Below are 22,020 nucleotides of genomic sequence, written 5' to 3'. Positions count from 1 at the left end.
GTGGGTCTATTTTGAATACTCACCAGATTTTGAATGGATTCCACTGTCAATACTTGCTCCTATTCCAGAAATGGGAGTGCTGCAGTCTGGAGGGAGCCACCCATCATCACAGTGACAGTTTCCTCGATTATTGCAAACCTGAAACCAAGTGAAAAAGTGATGGAAATACTGGTTATCTCATAATGGAAATTTTCAGATAAATATTTAAGATATTATGTTCCACATTTTTATAAAGGAATTTTGTAATGAGAATATTTAGAATCCTAAAACATGCTCATTAACCACACTACTATAATAACAAAGAGTGGTTAGTCCAATTTCATGTTTACAGAGTTTTATGAAATTTCTCAAAGCCATTCCCACTTACCCCATGGAAGCTGCATTTACTACCAGGACAGTTATATCCCAGGGCAGCAACTGGAACACATTGGCGTTTGTAACAAATCTAAAAATTAAAATGAATGAGTGATAGTTCAAAATGATTCTCTGTAAGAAGCATTTAAGTTTACACATATTTAAATGCTTAACTAAATGAAACAAAACATAAAAGGACAAGAAAGTAGCATAAGAACTTCAAAACAAGTAAGTTGAGAAGATACTCATGTTTCTGTTATAGTTGAAATACCTCTTAGGAGGTTTCATCTCTTGGTTGATGATTATGCTGCTGAGAGGCCTTTTGTATTGTTTCAAAAGTAGAGATTAAATGAAATTTCCTCTTCTGTTAATCTGGGTAGTTCATATTTTTTAAAATATTCATCCATTTCACTTAGATTATCAAATTTATTGACATATAATTTGGTAAAATAACTCCCAATAATTACTTTAGTTTTCTCTCCATTGGTAGTGAATTCACCCTTTTCATTTCTATGCTGGAAATTTGATTTTCTTTCCTTTTTTAAATCAAATTAACCAGTGGTTTATTTATTTTCTTGGTCTTTGGTCTTTTTTTCACAAAATAAGCTTTTTTAAACTCTGTTTTATTAGTCTCACCTTTCATTTTCAAGATTTCCAATTGGGTATTTAAGTCAGGATTTTTTTTTAACCCTTACCTTCCATCTTGGAGTCAGTACTGTGTATTGGCTCCAAGGTAGAAGAATGGTAAGGGCTAGGCAATGGGGGTCAAGTGACTTGCCCAGGGTCACACAGCTGGGAAGTGTCTGAGGCCAGATTTGAACCTAGGACCTCCCATCTCTAGGGCTAGCTCTCAATCCACTGAGCTACCCAGCTTCCCCCATCAAGGTTTTTTATTTGCCTTTTTTCTAACTTTTTTAGTTGTATGCCCAATTCATTGACTGACTTTTTTTCTAATTTGTTGATGTAAGCATTAAAATTTTCCCCAAGTACTACTTTGACTTTATCCCATAAATTTTGCTATATTTTCTTATTGTTGTCATTCTCTTCCATGAAATTATTGATTGCTTTTACAATTTGTTCTTTGACCCACTTATTCTTCAGAAATAGATTATTTAGTTTTCAATTAACTTTAATGTCTTTCAATGACTCTTCATTGGATATATTTTTATTGTAGTATGGTCTGAAAATGATATACTTGATATTTCTGCTTTTCTTCATTTGTTGGTGAGGTTTTAAAGCCCTGATATATCAAATATGAGGATCTTTCTCAGGCTCCATCCTTTTCAGTAAGTTTTATTAAATACTCTTCACCATAATGTACTCCTAGATATTCTTCTTTCTGGGATTCCTGTACTAGTTGCTGTCTCTGTCTGTCTTCTCCCTGCTAATCACTCTATATGTGTTTGTTTTTCATATTGCCTTATTGATAAAACTAAAAGTCGTTTCCCATTCTGAGGGTCTGTAGAAAGGGAATATAATATTTAAAAGTAAGCCCCCAATCCTTAGAGAGTAAATCATATTGTTTTTTTTACTCCATGAATATTATATTATCCCAATTAAATGTAGAGACAATTTTAACATGTCTTCTGACATTTTGTGATCCAAATTATCTCACCTTCCCTTCTCCATTCCCCATGATGCCAAGTAATCTTATATTATTTTATATAACTTTTATGTTATACATATTCCATATTCATTATGTTGTGAAAGAAGACACATGTTGCACATAAAAGAAAACTCCATGAAGGAAATCAAGTGAAAAATCATATTCTTCAGTCTGCAATCAGAATCCATCAGTTCTTTCTATGGCATTGGATAGTATTTTTAATCATGAGTCCCTTAGAGTTATCTTGGATCTTTGTATTTGTGAATCTTAAAAATTCTCAGACCCTACTTCAGAAAATTTGGTTAAGACCATTCCCCATTTTAAACAATGAAGGTACTTGATCAGGAATGTGAGAACTCTACTCCACCCATACTTAAGCATACTTTAGGGGAAGATAAAGTTGAAAACTCTTTACTGAACAATGAAAAGTACTTAACCCATACTTAAAGTAAAGCTAAAAAACCTTAAGCTGGGTCTATTTTTAGATCTAATACAAAAAAGGTGCTAAGTACCTATAAAGGTCAGGAAACTTGCAAACTTGCAAGGGGAAAAGGGCTGTGAACTTACTCAGAAATTTTAGTCTACCCAGAGAAGTTGAGAACTAAAGAAGATGTGAATTAAGAATGGTCAGTCCTTTGGAAAACATCTACTGTGATTGGTAGATGTGAAAACTTAGGGGAGGTGACATAGGAGAAAATTCTCTTTAAAAGGAGATCAGAAAGGGCTCTGAGAGGAGGAGCTTGCCAAAGCTGAATTGGAGGGCTCATTGGCTGAACTTAGTGGAGCTGAGGAGCTGAACTGGTGGGTCTCTCTGAACACTAGAATCTTGCTTGGGACAAATCTTGTGGTGAGTTGATTAAAGACTGACTGATCTCTCTCTTAAAGCTTAAGCCTATGCTGGCCTAGCCCTTTTCTCATTATTTCCTCTTACTCTCTCTCTCCCTTTCATTAATTCCTTAATTTGTATTAATTAAAATCTTCATAAAAACCCAGCAGATTTGGGTATATTTAATATTTGGGAATTTTCCCATGGCGACTACTATATTTTTGATTTGAAACCATATTTTCATGGTCACAGTTTATGCCAACCACTCTTTTAACTGTCACATATTGCTAATAAAATGATTCAAAGTTTATTATTGTACAACATTGCTATTACTGTGTAAAATGTTCTCTTGTTTTTGTTCTGTAAGAGGAAAAAAATGATTAATTATATTAAAAGGTTGGACTGAATTATATTTAAATATAGGGTAGCCAGGAATTTAATTTATTCCAAAGAGATTTATTTATATTTTATTTACAAAATATAGAAAGAATGAAGTAGGAAATCAGAGAGAGGATAGGGTAAGATATCTAGCTCAAGCACTAAGTAATTTACTCCCCGCCCCTGGCTCAACCCAGGCAGGGATAGTTATTCCTTAGGACTTCGGCAAAGCTGAGGACCTGGGGAAGTCTCTCTCAAGAGGTTGGTCTCTCCTGAGGCTGGTTTTTCAGTAAATCCAGGAAAGTAGTCAGCCTTTTCATTTACCACAAGTCAGTCCAAAGGAAGATATTTAAGAACAGCCTTACCAGGAACAGGATCTCAAGTATAGTCAGCAGGTTTTTCTTCAGCTGAAGATCTCAGAAGATTCTCCCACAAATATCAGATGATTCTCTCTCCACAGGAAGTTGTAACTCCCTTTTAAAGACACTTTCTTTTGCATCACTTCCTATGCCTTCCCCTAATTTTATGTCTACCAACCACAGGTTAAGCTTTGCTTTAGGACTGGCCAGGTGCTGGGAGCCATCAGGCCATGACGCCTTGACAGTCATGCATGATAGCTGAAGAGACCACAGAGTGGTCCTTGATGAGATGTGATTGCCCACTGTGACAAGGAAATCATTTTAAAAGACTGATCATGACTCAAAGAAATTCCTGTTCTATGCTTAAGCATAGGTCAAAGTCCTTTCCATTGTTCAGCAAAAGGTTTCTGTCCTAAAGTAATCTTAAGAAGGGAGGAGGAGGAACCTCCCATGCCAATGGGGTTCACATTCCAATAGACTATCAGTAAGAAATTTTCCAAGTATGAAATTTCCCAATGGTGAAATTTCCAACATTTATAAGTCTAAGGAATTTTAAGGTTTACAATACCCAGTCCCCCTTTACATGACCTCTTTCATCAATGCCCCTTACCTATGAATTGACATGGTTATTATTCCCCCTAGTCTCAAAAGAAATAATGCAAGAGCAAAACACCTGTACCCTAATTCTCTAAAACATCACCAAAAGATCAGACCCTCAAACCCTATCTCAAAAGACTATCATGGGTTAACTTTTACTTATGTACATAATTCCCAGCAAAACCGCAGCTATAAGCCAAGTCCAAAACTTTCCCATTCACAGAAACATTCTCATGAAGCCAGCATACAAATCAATCATGAAGGCCCATATAATATGTACATCAAGCTTCCATATGCCTCAGTGACTCAATTACACAAATCAGTAACTCAGGAACTCTCTAGTAAAAACCCTGAGAAATGACCAATCTAAATTTGAATTGTGTTCTCAGTATCCCTCAACCTCAATGGTATGATTGTTGAATTGTCTTTTAAGAACTTCTGGTTAATTATTCTACTTTATTAAAAGTAATAAGTAAATTTCCTTGTTTGTAAGCTCAAAACTTCTCACAGGATAATGAGAAAATTAAGCCACCTGTGATAAAATCAGTTATTTTGTATGCTGTCTGTAATCACAATACAAAAATATAGAATGTTAATCAAGTGCTTTGTTAAAATCGGGGGCAGCTGGGTAGCTCAGTGGATTGAGAGGTAGGCCTAGAGATGGGAGGTCCTAGGTTCAAATCTGGCCTCAGACACTTCCCAGATGTGTGACCCTGGACAAGTCACTTGACTCCCATTGCCTAGCCCTTACCATTCTTCTGCCTTGGAGCCAATACACAGTATTGACTCCAAGACGGAAGGTAAGGGTTTTAAAAAAATAAAAAAAGTTAATGTGTCACTTTTCCAATTATCTCTCTTTGATTATGTATAACTACTTGCCAAGAAAATAGGTATAAAAATAAAAACCAAACATGGGGATGGTGGAGCAACTATCAGATGCAAAGCAGTCCCATGGCAGTAATGATGAAGCTGTCTTCCTCTTGTTATTTATTTTGACTGATTGTTTGCCACCTGTCGGGAAACCCTGGAGTCATGAGTGAGGCTGTAACTTGCCTGTGCCACCCAGGGGAAGTCAGTTTAATTCTGATTTGTCACCCACTATTGCACACATGGGTCACAGACCTCCTCTACTCAAGTGTGAATAGGGTGTTTACATCTTTGGTGATTAAGTCTACAAATGGGCAGATTTCCCCACTCATCTTTTAAGTAGGGTATTTACACTTTTGGTGATTAAATCTAAAAATGTGCTGGGGCTACAATTTAATCTTCACAATCAGGGGAGAGTTAAATTTAATCTTCACAGTTCACTTCACTTTGCATCAGTTCAAGTAAGACTTTACAGATTTTTCTGAAATTATTCTGTTCATTATTTCTTATACCACAACTTCTTCAGCCATTTCACAATTGATGGACATCCTCTCAGTTTCCAATTCTTTGCCACAACAAAAATAACTACTATAAATGTTTTTGTACTAAGTCCTTTTCCCCTCTCTTTGATCTCTGGGATAGAGACCTAGTTAGTGGTATGGCTGGGTCAAAAAGGGTTAGTTCAAGTTTATACCTGCTTTGGACATGGTTCCAAACTGCTTTCCAGAATAGTTATATTTGTTCATAGTTCCACCAACAGTACATTAGTATCCCATTTCTCCCACATTCCCTCCAATAATTATCATTTTCCTTTTTTGTCAAATTAGCCACATTTATACTACTCTCCTTTGGGCTGTATTAACTACACTCTCCTGAATTGCCTCTATGTTTTTTGTTTCCTTTGATGATTCAATCATTCATATCATACACCTTTACTCTTGGCTTTCCTTAAGGTCTTGTTCAAGGCCCTCTTCTCTTATACTTTCATATTTATTTTCATACTAACCATTTAAGCTCCCATAGGTTTAACTATTATCTCTATACAAGTATACACATGTCTAGCTCTAACCTCTCCTCTGAGTTTCAATCCTACATTTCCAGTTGCTTGGCAAACTGAATATACTGGAGAGATCTTAAATCACACTAAAATAAAAATCTTTCTCACTAAACTTCCTGCTCCAAACCTCTCTATTTCTGATGAAGGAAACACTATCCTTCCTCTTTCTCAGATTTTTAACTTTGGTAGCATTGTGGACTCCTCACAGTCCATCACTCCACATATACAGTCAATTGAACAATATCCACCCCCTTCCTTGCACTCATACCCACCTTAATTCAAGTCTTTATCATATCTCATCCAGGTTGTTGCAACAGTCTCCTAGTTGACTTCCCTACCTATTTCTCCCAATTCAAGGCTATCTTAAATATTTCTGCTAAAGTAATTTTCTTTAAACTTAGAACTGACCATGTGACTTTCCTACTCAGTTGACTCCAGTGGTCTCCTATTGCCCTTGGAATAAATTGTAAACTCTTATATACTGTTATAACCCTATAAAACCTTGCCTCAACCTATCTTCAAAGCCTCAATGGGCAATGGTCCCCCTCTCTCATTCTATGATCCAGCCAACTTGACCTCTCTGTTCCTTATCCATTTCACCCTATCTTCTATATCTTTTGCACTGGCTGTCCCCCATGCCTGTATTATATTTCCTCCTTGCCTCTGTTTCTCAGAATTCTTTTCCTTCAAACTATATAAAGCACCATTCTCTTCATAAAGATTTTCCTTATTCTCTTTAACTCCTCACCCTCCTTTTGTTTCACACATCTAATCTTAACATTGGTACCTTTACAACATCTCTCATATACATATTTCCTTCTTTCTACATAGCTACACTCCTCATTACCTCTTGCATTGATTATTGAAATTGAAAGTCTTTTATTATTCTCCCTGCTTCAAGTCTCTCCCAACTCCAATCCATCCTCCACTTAGCTGGCACTGCAATTTTTTTTAAAGCATAAGTTTGACCATATCCTCCCTCTCCCCCCTGCTTGGGGAGCTCCAGTGTTTCCATATTACTTACAGTATCAAATATAAATAACTATCATTTAAACTTCTTTATAATCTTGACTCTTTCTTGCCTTTCCAGTCATCTTATATTTTAATCCTCTCTATACATCCTATGGCTTTCTTGTAGTTCCTCAGACATGTTATTCCATCCCTGTCTCTGTACCCTTGCTTAGACTGCCCTCTATACCTTAAATATTTTCCCCTATCACCTCTAACACTATTTCCCTGACTTACACAATTTTTAGCTCATAACACATTTCTCAGGAGGTCTTTCTCTCTAAAATGTCTGTCAACAACTCTACTGTATATGTATTTACTTATTTTTCATGTTGTCACCTTGATTAAAATAAGCTTTTTGGTTAAAGCAAGCTCTTTGAGATCAGAGATTTTCTTAATGCTTTTTTTTATATCCTCTGCAATTAGAAAAGTGTCTGGTATACACTCAACACTGAATAAATACTTGTTCACTGACTGAATATATGATGTCTCTCCAATTGGAAAAAGAGTTCTTTGAAAGGATTATCTGTCTTGATTTTCCATTTGTAATCCTAGTGCCTAAAATAGTGGTAAATAGTAAGTACTTAATAAATGTCATTATGTTCCATTCTTTTCTGTTATTTGACATACTTCTAGAGATATTATTAATAGCAATAAGAAAAGTGAAAGAAAGGTGCAAACACATACAAAGAAAAGTCTAACTTATTTTTGTTCACAGGTGACATGATAGCTTCTTGAAAAATTCCAAATAGTCAACAAAGAAAGTCACTTGGGTTTCTTTTGATGAGAATTACATCAGATGTCTTTTGCAGCTATCACTAAAAAGACAACTTTTAAGAACAACAACAGAGGAATAGAGACAATTACAAAAGATAAAACACAATTTTAGTTATACAAAATTGAGGTTTTTGTACAACCAAAATCAATGCAATTAAGAAAACCAGGGATGAGATCTTTACAGGAGTTGATATTGCATCAAATATCACTTTTAGTAGTCTGATATTAAGACATAAAAGGAAGTAAAACAAATCTGTAAGGCCAAGAGGTATTTCCTACTGTGCATGTATTCAAGAGTTATGAACAAACAGTTTTTAAAATGAGATTTTTAAGCTATTAACAACCTTATAATAGGTAAAATCACAAATAATAAAAAATACAAATCAAAACACCTCCTAAGTTTTACTTCATACCCAGAAGATTAGAACAGTCAGTGTTGAAGGGATTGTGATATAAGAATACTAACATATTGCTGGTAGAAATATGAATTAGTTCAAACATTGTACGAAGCTGTTTGAAATTGTGCTATTAATATCCTATGATCTAGTGATCCAAATAGTGTGCATATATCCCAAGGAGATAAAAGATTGAAGTGGCATAGGGAAAGGAAAATATGCCAATATATATTTTTTATATTATCTTACCTTTCCAATTACATGAAAAATAATTTTTAGCATTTGTTTTCTAAAATTTCTAAAGTTCTCTTCCTCCTTCTATCCTCTCTCTTCCCCCTGACACATTGAAAGCAATTTTATATAAGTTATACATGTGTGATCATGCAAAATATATTTCTGTATTAGTCATCGTTAAAAGATAAATATCCCCCCAAAAAAATCACAAAGAAAACAAAGCAAAAAATAGTATGCTCCAATCTGCATTCAGATTCATGGAAAAAAAAAATTTTTCCTGGAAGTGGATAGAATTTTTTATTGAGTCCTTTAGAGAGGTCTTGGAACATTATATGGCTAATCATAACTATTATTCACTATTTTTTCATCATATAATGTTGTTACTTTGTACAATGTTCTCTGCTCACTTCACTGTGCATTATTAGCTCATGCAAATCTTTCTAAAATTATCCCATTCATCACTGATTTTATCTTTATTTTCTAATTACATGTAAAAATAATTTTTAACTTTTTTATTTTAGTGCTAAATTATCTACCCTCCCTCCTTGCTGAGAGAGTAAGAAATTAGAAAAAGGCATTACATGTGCAATAATGTAAAACATTTCCCCTTATTAATCCTTTTGTGAAAGAAAACATGAATTAAAAATGGAGAAAATGAAATATAGCATTCTTTGGTCTGAATTCAGGCTACATCAGTTCTTTCTCTGGTAGAAAATGGCATTTTTCATCATGAGTCCTTTTGTAACCGCGAAAATGTGGGTTTCAAGACTGTGAATTTCCAAAACTGTAAAGATAATTTTTAGTGTCTTGATTTAAATAAAAAAATAAGTGGTCACCATGGGAAAATTCCCAAATATGAAAATACCCAAGTCAGCTGAGGAGATTTTAATTAATGCCAATGAAGGAATTAAGGGAAGAGAGAGACAGAGAGAAGAGAGAAAAATAGTAGGAAGGGCCTAGGCAAAATGGGCTAGGCCTGAGCCTTAAGAGAGACTAGTCAGTCTTTTATCACTCATCACAAGATTGTCCCAAGCAAAACTCCAGTCCTTCACTGAAATCCTCAACTTTTGAACTCAGTTCAGAGAGCCAGCTCCTCCAAACTAACTCCAAACTCCAACCTTCACAGCAAACTCCCTGAACTAAGAGAGCTCCTTTTAAAGAGAAATTTCTCTTATGTCACCTCCCCTAAATTTTCATATCTACCAATCACAGTAGACATTTCCCCCAGGACTGTCCATTCTTAGTTCACATCTTCTTTTATCACCTTCTCTGATTAGATTATATCTTCTGAATATTTCACATCTCTTTGCTAAGCTTGCCCTTTGCAAGTTGATTGACCTTTTAGTGACTAATTTAACCTTTATAGGTACTTATCACCTTTTTGTATTAGATCTAAAATAGACCACCTAGCTTAGGGTTTTTGCTTCACTATGAGTTGGGGACTTTTCATTGTTCAATCAGGAATCTAAATTTTCCCTCCTCTAAATTTTCACATCTACCAATCACATCATAGGCTTTTCTCCAGGACTGCCCATTTTTTAGTTCTCATCTTCTTTGATTAGATTATAGCTTTTGAGTTACTTAACACTTCTTTGTTAAGTTCACTTTTTGTTAGTTACTTAACCTTTTTGTGATTAATTTAACCTTTATAGTTACTTAACACCTTTTTGTATTAAGATCTAAAAATAGACTCAGTTTGAAGTTCTAGCTTCACTATAAAGAACTAAGTACCTTCATTGTTCAATCAGGAGATTACAACTTTATCTTCACCATAAAGTAAGATCTAAGTAGGGTGGAGAAATTTAAAGTTCACAATAGGTTTGAAGTTATACCTCGGAGTCGTTTTCATTTGCATTTCTCTAATAGTGATTTAGAGTATTTTTTTTCACATAATTAGAGATAGCTTTAATTACTTTATCTGAGAACTGCCTATTCATATCTTTGACCATCTATCAGTTGGGGAATGACTTGTATTCTTATATATTTGACTCTTTTCTCTATGTATTTGAGAAATGGGACCTTTATTAAAGAGACTTAAAATTTTTTCCACCATTATGATTATTGTATTTTACCCTGAATTTTTCCTCATTTAAACTTCTCTCTTTTATTCTGTCTATCCTTAAAAGTGTTTCACTTCTGATCACTTGCCTCCATCAATTTGCCTTCTCTTCTATCAACCCCTTTCTCTTATCTTCTTCTTTTTCTACTTTCCTGAAAGGTAAAATAGAGTACTATACCTTATTAAGTCTGTATGTTCTTCTCTCTTTGAACCAATTTTGATGAGATTGTTTCAAGTGCTCCCATACTCATCTCCAATTTCTTCCTCTCCACTATAAAAGCTCTTTCATGCCTCGTTTTTGTGAGATGATTTGCTCCATTCTATTTCTCTCTTCTCCCATCTCATGATGCATTCCTCTTTCTCATCTCACGTTTTTAGGTATCATCACATCCCATTACATTCACACTTTTGCCCTTCATGTATACTCCTTCTGACCATTCTGATAATGATAAAGTTCTTAGGAGTTACAAATATTATCTTTTCATGTATGGATAATTTAACATTATTTAATCTCTTATGATTTCCCTTTGTTATATACCTTTTTGTTTTTCCCTTGACTCATACATTTGAGAGACAATTATTTTCTATTCAACTCTGGTCTTTCCACAAGAAATGCTTGAAAATCCTCTACTTCTTTGAATAGTCATGGTTCCCCTGAAGGACAATTCAGTTTTGCTGTGTAGCTAATTCTTGGTTGTAGTCCTATCTTCTCTGCCTGCTGGAATATCATATTTCAGGTGCTCTGATCCTTTCATCTTGAAGCCACTAAATATTGTGTTATTCTGACTGTGGTTCCATGATATTTGAATTATTTCTTTTTTGGCTGCTTGCTATATTTCTCCTTGATCTGGAAGTTCTGGAATTTGGCTATAATACTCATGAGAGTTTTCTTTTTAGGATCTATTTCAAGAAGTAATCTGTTAATTCTTTCTATTTCTATTTTACAGTAGTTTTCCTTGATAGTTTCTTGAAAGAAAAGCTCTTTCTTGGGGTATGGCTTTCAGGTAATTTTATAATTCTTAGATTATCTCTGCTGGATCTATTTTCTAATCAGTTGTTTTTCAAATGAAACATTTCACATTTTCTTTTATTATTTCATCCTCTTGAATTTATTTTGTTGCTTCTTGATGTCTCATGAAGTCATTATCTTCCACTTGACCAATTCCAATTCTTAAGGAATTTTTTTTCAGTGAGATTTTGTATCTCCTTTTCCATTTAGCCAATTCTCCTTTTTGAGAATTTTTTTCCCTTGGTGAATTATTGCATTTCTTTTTCTATATGGTCAGTTCTGTCTTTTAAATGTTTTTTTTTTCCTTTAGAAAATTTTTGTGCTTCTTTTACCAATTGGCCTATGCTGTTTTTTAAGATATTGTTTTTGTGCCTTATTTACCAAGCTATCTACACTTTTTCCCCATGATTTTCCTGTATCACTCTCATTTCTTTTCCCATTTTTTCTTTTCTCTTATTTGATTTTTTAAAATAATTTTTTAACCTTTTGAGTATTTTTTTTTGGCTTGAGATCAATTCATATTTTTCTTAAGAGTCTTTGGATTCAGCAGTATTGACTTTGTTGTCTTCTGATTTTCTGTTTTGATCTTTTCTGCCCACAGAAAATCTTTGTATATTGAACTTTTGCTGTTGTTGAATGCTAATTTTCTAGGCTATTTTCTTATAATTTAACTTTAGAAATTGTTACAGGTTCACTCCATTTCTATAGTAATAAAAACATGATTCCAAGCTTCAGGTTCTTTGTATACCTGCAAAGAGTCCTGAACACAAATATAGCAAAGGGATTCCTATAATTTCCTTCTGACCAGTTGTCTGATCCCTTTACCATCCCTGGCTGAGAGCTCTAAAAGCCTTTGCCATTGATTCAATTGTCCCCAAGGACTGTGCGAGTTTTCAGGAGTGCTACCTGCCTTAGTGGATTATTCACTGCTCATTGACTTCTAAGTTATCTTGGCCTGAAAAATCAATTCACCATGTCCTTTTGTGCATTCTGCAACTCCAAAATTTGTTTTGTAGTGTTATATCAAAACTGCTAGGAGAATAATTTTTTAAGGAACAGATGGGTGCAGGTAGTTTTTCTGCTGTCTTAGTTCTATTCCCTTGTTCATCATTTCTTATAACAAAATAATATTACATTAAAATAATTTTTGACAATTTGTTTAGTAATTCCCCAGTTGATGGATATCCCTTCCTTTTCTAATTCTGTGCCACCACAAAAAGAATTGCTATGAATATTTTTTTACAAATTGGCTCTTTCCCTTTTTTTCTTTAATCTTTTTGGGATACAGACCTAGTAGCTGTTTTGCTGGGTAAAAACGTGTACACAGTATTATATTCCTGTGGGTAGAGTTCTGATAGGTGGGAGGAGGTACTGTAGAGTTGTTTTAATTTGCATTTCTCTAATTGATGATTTGGAGAATTTTCTCATATGACTTTGATTTCTTTATCTGAAAACTGGCTGCTGATATCCTTTGACCATTTATCAATTAAGAAATACTTTGTATTCTTAACAATTTGGTTCAATTCTCAATATATGTGAGAAATGAGGCTTTAGTTAGAGAAATTTGCTATAAAATTGTTTGCCACAGTTATCTTCTTTCCTTTTAATCTTGTTTGCATTGGTTTTGTTTGTGCAAGATCTCCTTAACATAATCAAAATGAAATATTTTATGTCTTATAATGTTCTTTATCTCTTGTTTGGTTATAAACTCTTCCCTTATCTATAGATCTGAAAGGTAAAATATTTTAATGCTCTCCTAATTTGTATATGGTATCAGCCTTTATGTCAAAATCACATAACCATCTTGAACTTTGATTCATATTTAACATGAATTGATAGCCAACACTTAGTTTCTGTTAAACCATTTTTTTAATTTTCCAGCAGTTTTTATTTTTTATCAAATAGTGAATTCTTGTTCCAAAAGCTTGGATCTCTGGGTTTACAAACATGAGATTACTGTGCTTATTTATTACCATGAATTGTGTACCTAATCTTTTCTACTGATCTAGCACTCTACTTCTTAGTTATTCCCATGTTTTTTTGATGATTATTTGAGATCTGGTAAGGATGGACCACTTTCTTTCATATTTTTCATTAATTTCCTTGATCTTCTTGACCTTTTATTCTTCCAGATGAATTTTGTTATAATTTTTTCTAAGGCTCTTTGAAATTGGTATGATGTTGAACAAGCAAATTAAGTTAGAGAGTATTGTCATTTCTATTGTATTGACTCAGCCTACCTATGAGCAATTAATATTTTCCTAATTGTTTAGATCTCACTTTGTGGAAAAAGTGTTTTGTAATTGTGTTCATATAGTTCATGAATTTGTTTTGGCAGGTAGACTCCAAGGCATTTTCTATTGTCTATAGATAAATTAAATTGAATTTCTCTTTCTATCTCTTGCTGGTGGACTTTGTTAGTAATATATAATTGATTCATGTGGTTTTATTTCATATCATGCAACTTTGCTAAAGTTATCAATTTTTCAATTAGTTTTTTAGATGATTCTCTAGGATTCTCTAAGTATGCTATCATATCATGTTTGAAGATTGATAATTTTGTTTCCTCATTGCCTAAACAAATTCCTTCAATTTCTTTTTCTTATTTTAATGCTATAGCTAACATTTCTAGTACAATAGTAAATAATAATAATGATGATAATGGGGACTCTTGCTTCATCTCTGATTTTATTGGAAAGGCTTCCAGCTTATCCCCATTACAAATAATGTTTGATGATAGTTTTACTGGGAAGGGATTGGTTGAAAGGGTAAAGGGTATATTCAGGAAATAGAGAGATTAAAAAGCAAAGGCCATCAACAAATCTTGGTGCTCTTGCATAAGGAACTTAATGCATATCATAAAATTAGATGTTTATTAATTTTTTTAATTTTTAAATCACTTTCATTTCTCTTTATTATGCCACTCTATCCCTCCTTTTCCTAGCCAGGGAGTCATAAAAATATAGGAAAAGGCGAAAAAAGCAATTCAACAAAACCAGCCATCATTCAATATTTCACACCCATACTGTTCTTCTCTGACCCTGCAAATATTAGAATTAACCACATTTCTTTAAATAGGAAATTATTTAGGTGTTTAAAGGGATAAAACCTGAGATATCCAGAATATTCAATTATTACAAACAATTACCCTCCCCCTAATTTTCTCATTTCATGGGCCAAAACCGAACAAGAAGACAAGAGACATAATAAAGTCTTCTAGCAAAGGCACAATGTTCCTAAGAAATGATCTGAGAAGCAAATCTTCACAGAAGATGAGTTCTGGAAATTAAATTCTTGAATAATTCCAAAGAGCATAATATTTCCTTTGTAAAAACAATTAGAAAAATGAGAAAAAGGGGGAAAAAGAACTTCTGACCACAGAAAGTTATTTTAGTGACAGGGAGGACATAAATACAAAATGAGACGAGGGCAACAATGCCCAAAAGGAAACATGTGATGACTTAAAAGAAAATGTTAAAGCATATCAGGACCCAAAAGAAACCCTGAAAGAACTCAAAAAAGTTATTTTTTTTAAACTAAAATTTTAAAAAGAATTGACAGAGAAACTCAACAGCTGAGGAAATCAACTCCCTAAAAAAAAAAGAATATGCCAAAATGAAGGCACAAAAATACATTGAAGGAAACAGATTCTTTTTTAATTAATTAATTAATTTAGAGTATTTTTCCAAGGTTACATGATTCATATCTTTTTCCACACCTCCTCTCCCTCCCCCTTCCCATAGCTGATTCAACTGGGTTTTACATGTATCATTGGTCAAGGTCTGTTTCCATATTATTAATATATGCAATAGAGTGATCATTTAGAGTCTACACACCCAATCATGTTCCCATCAAATCATGTGATCAAGGAAATATTTTTCTTCTGTGTGGAAATTCTACTCCTACATTTCTTTCTCTGGATGTGAATAGCATTCTTTCTCATAAGTCCCTCAGAACTGTCCTGTATCATTGCATTTCTGATAGTGGAGAAATCCATTATGTTCACTTGTGCCATAGTGTATCAGTCTCTGTGTACAATGTTCTCCTGGTTCTGCTCCTTTCACTCTGCATCACTTCCTGGAGGTCATTCCAGTTCACATGGAATTCCTCCAGTTCATTATTCCTTTGAGCACAATAGTATTCCATCACCAACAGATACCATAATTTGTTCAGCCATTCCCCAAATCAGAGAGCATCCCCTCATTTTCCTTTTTTTTTTGCCACCACAAAGAACACGGTTATAAATATTTTTGTACACATCTTTTTCCTTATTATCTCTCTGGGGTATAAACCCAGCAGTGCTATGGCTGGATCAAAAGACAGGTAGTTTTTTAAAAGCCCTTTGGGCATAATTCCAAATTGCTTTCCATAATGGTTGAATCAATCCACAACTCTACCAGCAATGCATTTGTGTGTCCCAATTTTGCCCCATCCTCTCCAATATTTATTATTTTTCTTTGCTGTCATATTAGTCAATCTGCTAGGTGTTAGATGGTACCTCAGCATTGCTTTCATTTGCATTTCTCTATAAGATATTTAGAACACTTTTTCATGTACTTTTTGATAGTTTTGATTTCTTTATCTGAAAACTTCCTATTCATGTCCCTTGTCCACTTATCAATAGGGGAATGGCTTGATTTTTTTTTTGTACAATTGATTTAGTTCCTTATATATTTGAGAAATTAGACCTTTGTCAGAGGTTTTTCTTATAAAGAGTTTTTCCCAATTTGTTGCTTCCCTTCTAATTTTGGATGCATTTGTTTTGTTTGTACAAAAACTTTTTAATTTAATGTAATCAAAATTATTCATTTTAAATTTTGAGATGTTCTCTTTCTTGCTTTCTTGCTTTCTTGTCTTATTTTCTTTCCCATAGATCCTGACAGGTATACTATTCTATGTTGACCTAATTTACTTATAGTTTCCTTTTTTATATTTAAGTCATTTACCCATTCTGAGTTTATCTTGGTATAGGGTGTGAGATGTTGATCTAAATCTAATATCTCCCATACTGTTTTCCAATTTTCCCAGCAGTTTTTGTCCAATAGTGGGTTCTTGTCCCAAAAGCGGGGATCTTTGGGTTTATCATATACTATATTGCTGAGGTCATTTACCATAAGTTTATTCCATTGATCCTTCCTTCTCTCTCTCATCCAGTACCATATTGTTTTGATGACCACTGCTTTATAGTACAATTTAAGATCTTGTACTATGATACTCCCCTTCTTCACATTTTTTCCATTATTTCCCTTGATATTCTTGATCTTTTTGTTCTTCCAAATGAATTTTGTTATAATTTTTTCCATATTCAATAAAAATTTTTCTTGAGAGTTTGATAGGTATGGCACTGAATAAGTAAATTAATTTGGGTAGGATTGCCATTTTTATTATGTTGGCTCATCCTACACATGAACAATTAATGTTTTTCTAATTATATAGATCTAACTTAAATTGTGTGGAAAGTTTTTTGTAGTTGTGTTCATATAATTCCTGTGTTTGTCTGGGCAAATAGATTCCTAAATATTTTATAGTGACTAGGGTGATTTTTAAATGGAATTTCTCTTTCTAACTTTTGCTGCTGAGTTGTGTTGGAGATATATAGATATGTTAATGATTTATGGGGGTTTATTTTGTTTCCTGAAACTGCTAAAGTTGTTGATTATTTCCACTAGCTTTTTAGATAATTCTCTAGGGTTTTTTAAGTAGAACAAAGAGTGATAGCTTGGTCTCCTCATTGCTAATTTTAAAACCTTCAATTTCTTTTTCTTCTCTAATTGGCACTGCTAGTGTTTCTAGTAAAATGTTAAATAATAAAGGTAATAATGGGCACTTTTGCTTCACTCTTGATCTTATTGGGAGGACTTCTAACTTATACCCATTACAGATAATGCTTGCTGATGGTTTTAGATATATACTGTTTATTTTTAGGAAAGACCCTTTTATTCCTATATACTTTCTAGTGTTTTCAATAAGAATGAGTGTGTATTTTGTCAAATACTTTTTCTGCATCTATTGAAATAATTATGTGATTTTTGTTGGTTAGCAATGACAAAACTTAAATGAAAAAAAAAACACACACACAAGAACACCTAAAATACCTCACTGGAAAAATTACCAACCTAGAAAACAGATCCAGAAGTAATAATCTAAGAATCATTTGTACACCTAGAAACCACAATCAAAGAGAGTCTGTACACCTTATTACAGGAAATCATCGGGGGAAACTACCCTGATATCTTTCAATAAGAGGAAAAAATAGGAATTGAGAGAATCTACCAATCATTTTCCAAAAGAGGCACAAAATAAAATACCTTAGGACTAGCATGGCCAAATTCCAGAACTTCCAGGGCAAGGAAAAAGTACAAGCAGCCAAAAGGAAATAATTCAAATATTGATGATCCATGGTAAGGATTACACAGGACCTATAGCTTCTATCTTAAAGGATGTCGAGGCATGAGATATGATATTTCAAAAGGCAAAATATCTAGGACTTGAACCTAGAATTACATACCCAGCAAAACTGAGCATAATCCTCCAGGGAAAAAAGTTGGCATTTAATGAAAAAGAAGAATTTCAGACTTTCCTGACCAAAACAAAAACCAGACCTGAAAAGAAAATTTGATGAACAAATTCAACAATCAAGAGAAGCCTAAAAGAGAGAAAGTTAAAACTTAAGGGTTTCTGTGAGGTTGAATTGAGTACATTCCTTTCTGGACAGAGCATAATTAAAATAATGAAGGTATGTATCTATGATATTGAGAATGGTAAAGTACTTAAAATATGCAAGATACCTAAAGTACCTAAGACATGCAAATACTTTATTACTATTAGAGCAATGAAAAAGAGTATTTATTTAAAGAAGGAAGGAAGGTAAATAAGATGGCTGCTATCCAGAAAAAGGTGGGAGAACAGATAAACACATGGGGAGAAGAGAAAAGGAAAGATAAGAGGCATATAAGTAGGGAAGGCAGCTAGGCTTGAACCTGACTTTCATTGGAACTAGTTCAAAGTAGGAATAACTCCCACATTCAGCCAGCTATAGAAATCTACATTAATATATAATGAAATAGGAAAGTATGAAGAATAACGGAGAGGGTGAAAATAAAGAAGGATGGATTGAGGAAGATGGTCATTAAAAACAAAAAACATCTGTGAGCAGGTTAAGGTTAAAAGAAGAGGCGCAGATCTTGTATTTTGTCAAATGATTTTTACTAATTATCTTGTTCAAGAACATCTGGACAGCTTTATTTGATAATTGCTTGTATTATGATGTCCAGGCTTTTTTTTTAAGATCATAGTTTTCTGGTAGTTCAATAATTATTAAATTGTCTCTCCTAGATCTATCTTCCAGGTCAGTTGGTTATTTTTTTTCCAACAAGATATTCTTTGTTTTCTTTTTGTTGTTGTTGTTGTTCTTTTGATTTTGTTTTAGTTTCTTGATGCCTCTTGAATTTCTAGTTGCCCAATTCTATTTTTTAAGACATTATTCTCCTCTGTCAGCTTTTAAGCCTCCTTTTTCATTTGGCCCATTTCTTCTTGCATTGTTTTCATTTCTCTTCCCCATTTTTCCTTTGAATCTATTAACTGATTTTTGAAATCTTTTTTGAGGTCTTCCAGGATCTGAGTCCAATTCATATTTTTCTTTTGGACTTTGTGTGTGTTTGCTTTGTTTTCATTGTCCCCTTCTGTATCTGTGACTTGCTCCTTGTTTCCATAAAAATTCTCTATGGTTAGGTTCCTTTTTTTTTGAAGTTTCTCATTTTCCCAGCCTTTTTTAAGGCCAGGCTCTGCTTTTTGGAAGGTTAGGGCACCCTAATTCTTTGATGCTACCCATAGCCTAATTTCTGGATCTTTGCAAATATTAGTTCTTCCAAGATAGTGTGATGGTATGTGGGCTGGGAACTCTGAGAGCCACTCCCACTGCTAATTAAATTAACACTGAGATTGCTGATAGCTAAAATTTTAGTCTCAGACTTGGACTTTTGGTCTGACTCTGGGCTTGATCATGTCAGCCACACAACAGATTGCCCTGCTCTGGGGCTCTGCCTTGAGCTTTTGGCAAGAGGATCATAGGTCCCAGCTTTGGATCTACTACCTGCCCCAAACTGGGATCTATATCCTCACCACAAGCTCAGGCTGGGACTCTTGGCCTCTCTCTGGCCCCACACAGATCAGGCTTTGCAGAAACAATCAACTCTGGACTGGAATTCCAGACCTCACTGCAGCTTTGCTTGGAACTTTAAGGGTTGGGCATTGGTTTGGACTGCTACTGGCACAGGTAGGGTCTCAGGATTCTGGCTTGCCCTCATGTTCAAGAACCTGGTACAGTAGGTATTGGATGGGGAATGGGAGTAGGGCTTGCTCTTGGCTTGCTCCTTGCTCCTTGCTGTAGCCTCCTGTTGGCTGTGCTCCCCTCTCATCCCAGTACCCCTGATGTTCTCTGCCTGCCTTTCAGGTTGTTGTCTTCTTGAAAGTTGCTTTATTCTGTCTCCTTGTTAGTTCTTTCACTCCTGTATTTGTTTTGTAGTGTTATTTTAAGATTGTTTGGAGAGGATTCACTTGGTGGTTTCAAGTTTCCTTGCTCCATCACCTTGGCACTGGAACCCTCAATTCCTAATTCTAATAGTCTTTTCTCTTCATATTTGATAACTATGACTATAAATTCCTTCTGGATACTTTCTCTCTCATGGGTTTCTGTGTCATAGGTTTCATGGCTCTCTAATCATATACAACCTATATTATCTGACCTACCATCTCTACATATCATCATAGAGCCTCCTTTGCTAGATCATCATTTTTATCACACTACCTAAGTGAAGATTTGCCACAAGAATCTATTCTAGGGTATCTCTGTCTGTCTGTCTGTCTGTCTGTCTCTTTTCCCTCTCACATTTCGTTCTTGCACCTGTGAACACTATCTTCTTCTTTTTTGTTTTATTTATTTTATACTTTTCTTTTCCATATTGAATACCGAGACAACTTTAATAATCATTTCCTGATATTTTTAATACATGTTCTTTCTCCCCTTTCTACCCTTTCCAAAGGCAGTACTGGTAAATGACAGAGGTTGTACATGAGCGATCATGCAATACACATTTCCTAATTTGCCATATTGTGAAAAAAGACACATCACCAAGAATAGAGACAAATTCATGAAGGAAATAAGATGAAGAATGGTAAGTTACAATCTACATCCAGATACCATAAGTTCCTTCTATAGTAGTGGACAGTTTTTTGCCATGAATGCCTTGGAATTGTCTTGGATTCTTGTCTTGCTGATAATAGTTAAGTAATTCACAACTGGTCACTGTTACTACTACAGTTACGCTGTTACTACATATAATCTTTTCCTGGTTCTGCTCACTTCATTTTGCATCATTTCATATGTCTTAAGAGGCTGAGGCCTCTTCTCTATATATACTCTTCTCACTTGGTGAATGCTTTAGTTTAAATGAATTTAATTATCACTTCCATGCAGATGATTCTAAGATAAAATAAAAAAATTCACCCCATTTTCCTCCTTGAACTCCAGTCTCAAATTCCCAACTGGCTGTCAGGCATTTCAAACTGGATATCTGAAAGGAATCTCAGAGTCAACCCCTAAGTACAGTGCTTTGTAGGTAGAAATTACTTGATAAGTGATTTTTCATTCATATATTCATTTGTGTCCAAAAACAAAATTATATTCTCCACTCAATCAACAAGTATTCATTAAACTATTTGCCATACACTGTGCTAAGTGCTGAGGATGTGAAGACAAAATACCCACTCTCAAGTATCTCACAGTTTAATGAGGACAACAACAAGCAAACAACTATGTACAAATAAGCAATAGACAGAATAAATAGGAGAAAATCAACAGAAGAAGCACTTGCATTAAGAGAATTGGGAAAGAATTCTTGTGGAAGATGTCATTTTATCTGGGACATGAAGGAAACAGGAAGTCTAGAAACAGAGATAAGAAGGAGAGCAGTCCAAAACTGGTAGAATTTAAATGAAATTAGAATTCCCGGGGTCAGGAGATGGATTGTCTTGTACAAAGTACAACTAAGAGTTCAGTTTCACTGAATAAGGCACAAGAAATTTGGAAAGATAGGAAGGGTTCAGGTTATAAAAGATTTTAAAAACTAAACTGAAATGGATTCTTTAGGTTATGAGCCCAAACCCATCCCACTTCTGATCTTCTGAGAAGCTCTGAATTCTTAATTTATATAATGCAGTAATTCATCCAAATTTTAACTCCAAACTTGGCAAACTGTTCTGAGGCTTTGACTCAACATTCAGATTCCATCAGTTCTTTCTCTGGAAATGAATAGTATTTTTCATTGTGTGTCCTTTGGAATTATCTTGCATCATTGTGTTGCTGAGGATAGCTAAATCATTCACAGTTGTTCATTTTACTTGCTGTTACTATATATTCTGATTCTGCTCACTTCACTTTGCATCAATTCATGTAAGTCTTTCCAGGTTTGGTTTTGTTTTTTCTGAAATCCTCCT

At 34.2% G+C, this 22,020-nt stretch overlaps 1 protein-coding gene across 2 annotated transcripts in view; it reads right to left on the bottom strand.

The window, feature by feature from the left end:
• LOC100032993 (disintegrin and metalloproteinase domain-containing protein 2) overlaps nucleotides 1-22,020 on the bottom strand; it is a 139,716-nt gene that overhangs the window by 23,514 nt on the left and 94,182 nt on the right. For both annotated transcript variants that reach the window (XM_007476385.2, XM_016431196.2), the window contains 2 exons: nucleotides 368-445; nucleotides 24-138 (listed from right to left, as the gene is read on the bottom strand). In XM_007476385.2, the coding sequence (XP_007476447.1) occupies nucleotides 24-138; nucleotides 368-445 (193 nt within the window). The remainder of the gene's footprint in view (nucleotides 1-23; nucleotides 139-367; nucleotides 446-22,020) is intronic.

The sequence above is a fragment of the Monodelphis domestica genome, chromosome 1 (assembly GCF_027887165.1).
Source record: "Monodelphis domestica isolate mMonDom1 chromosome 1, mMonDom1.pri, whole genome shotgun sequence".
Taxonomy (NCBI): Eukaryota; Metazoa; Chordata; class Mammalia; order Didelphimorphia; family Didelphidae; genus Monodelphis; species Monodelphis domestica.
This window is presented reverse-complemented; position numbering and strand designations above follow the sequence as displayed.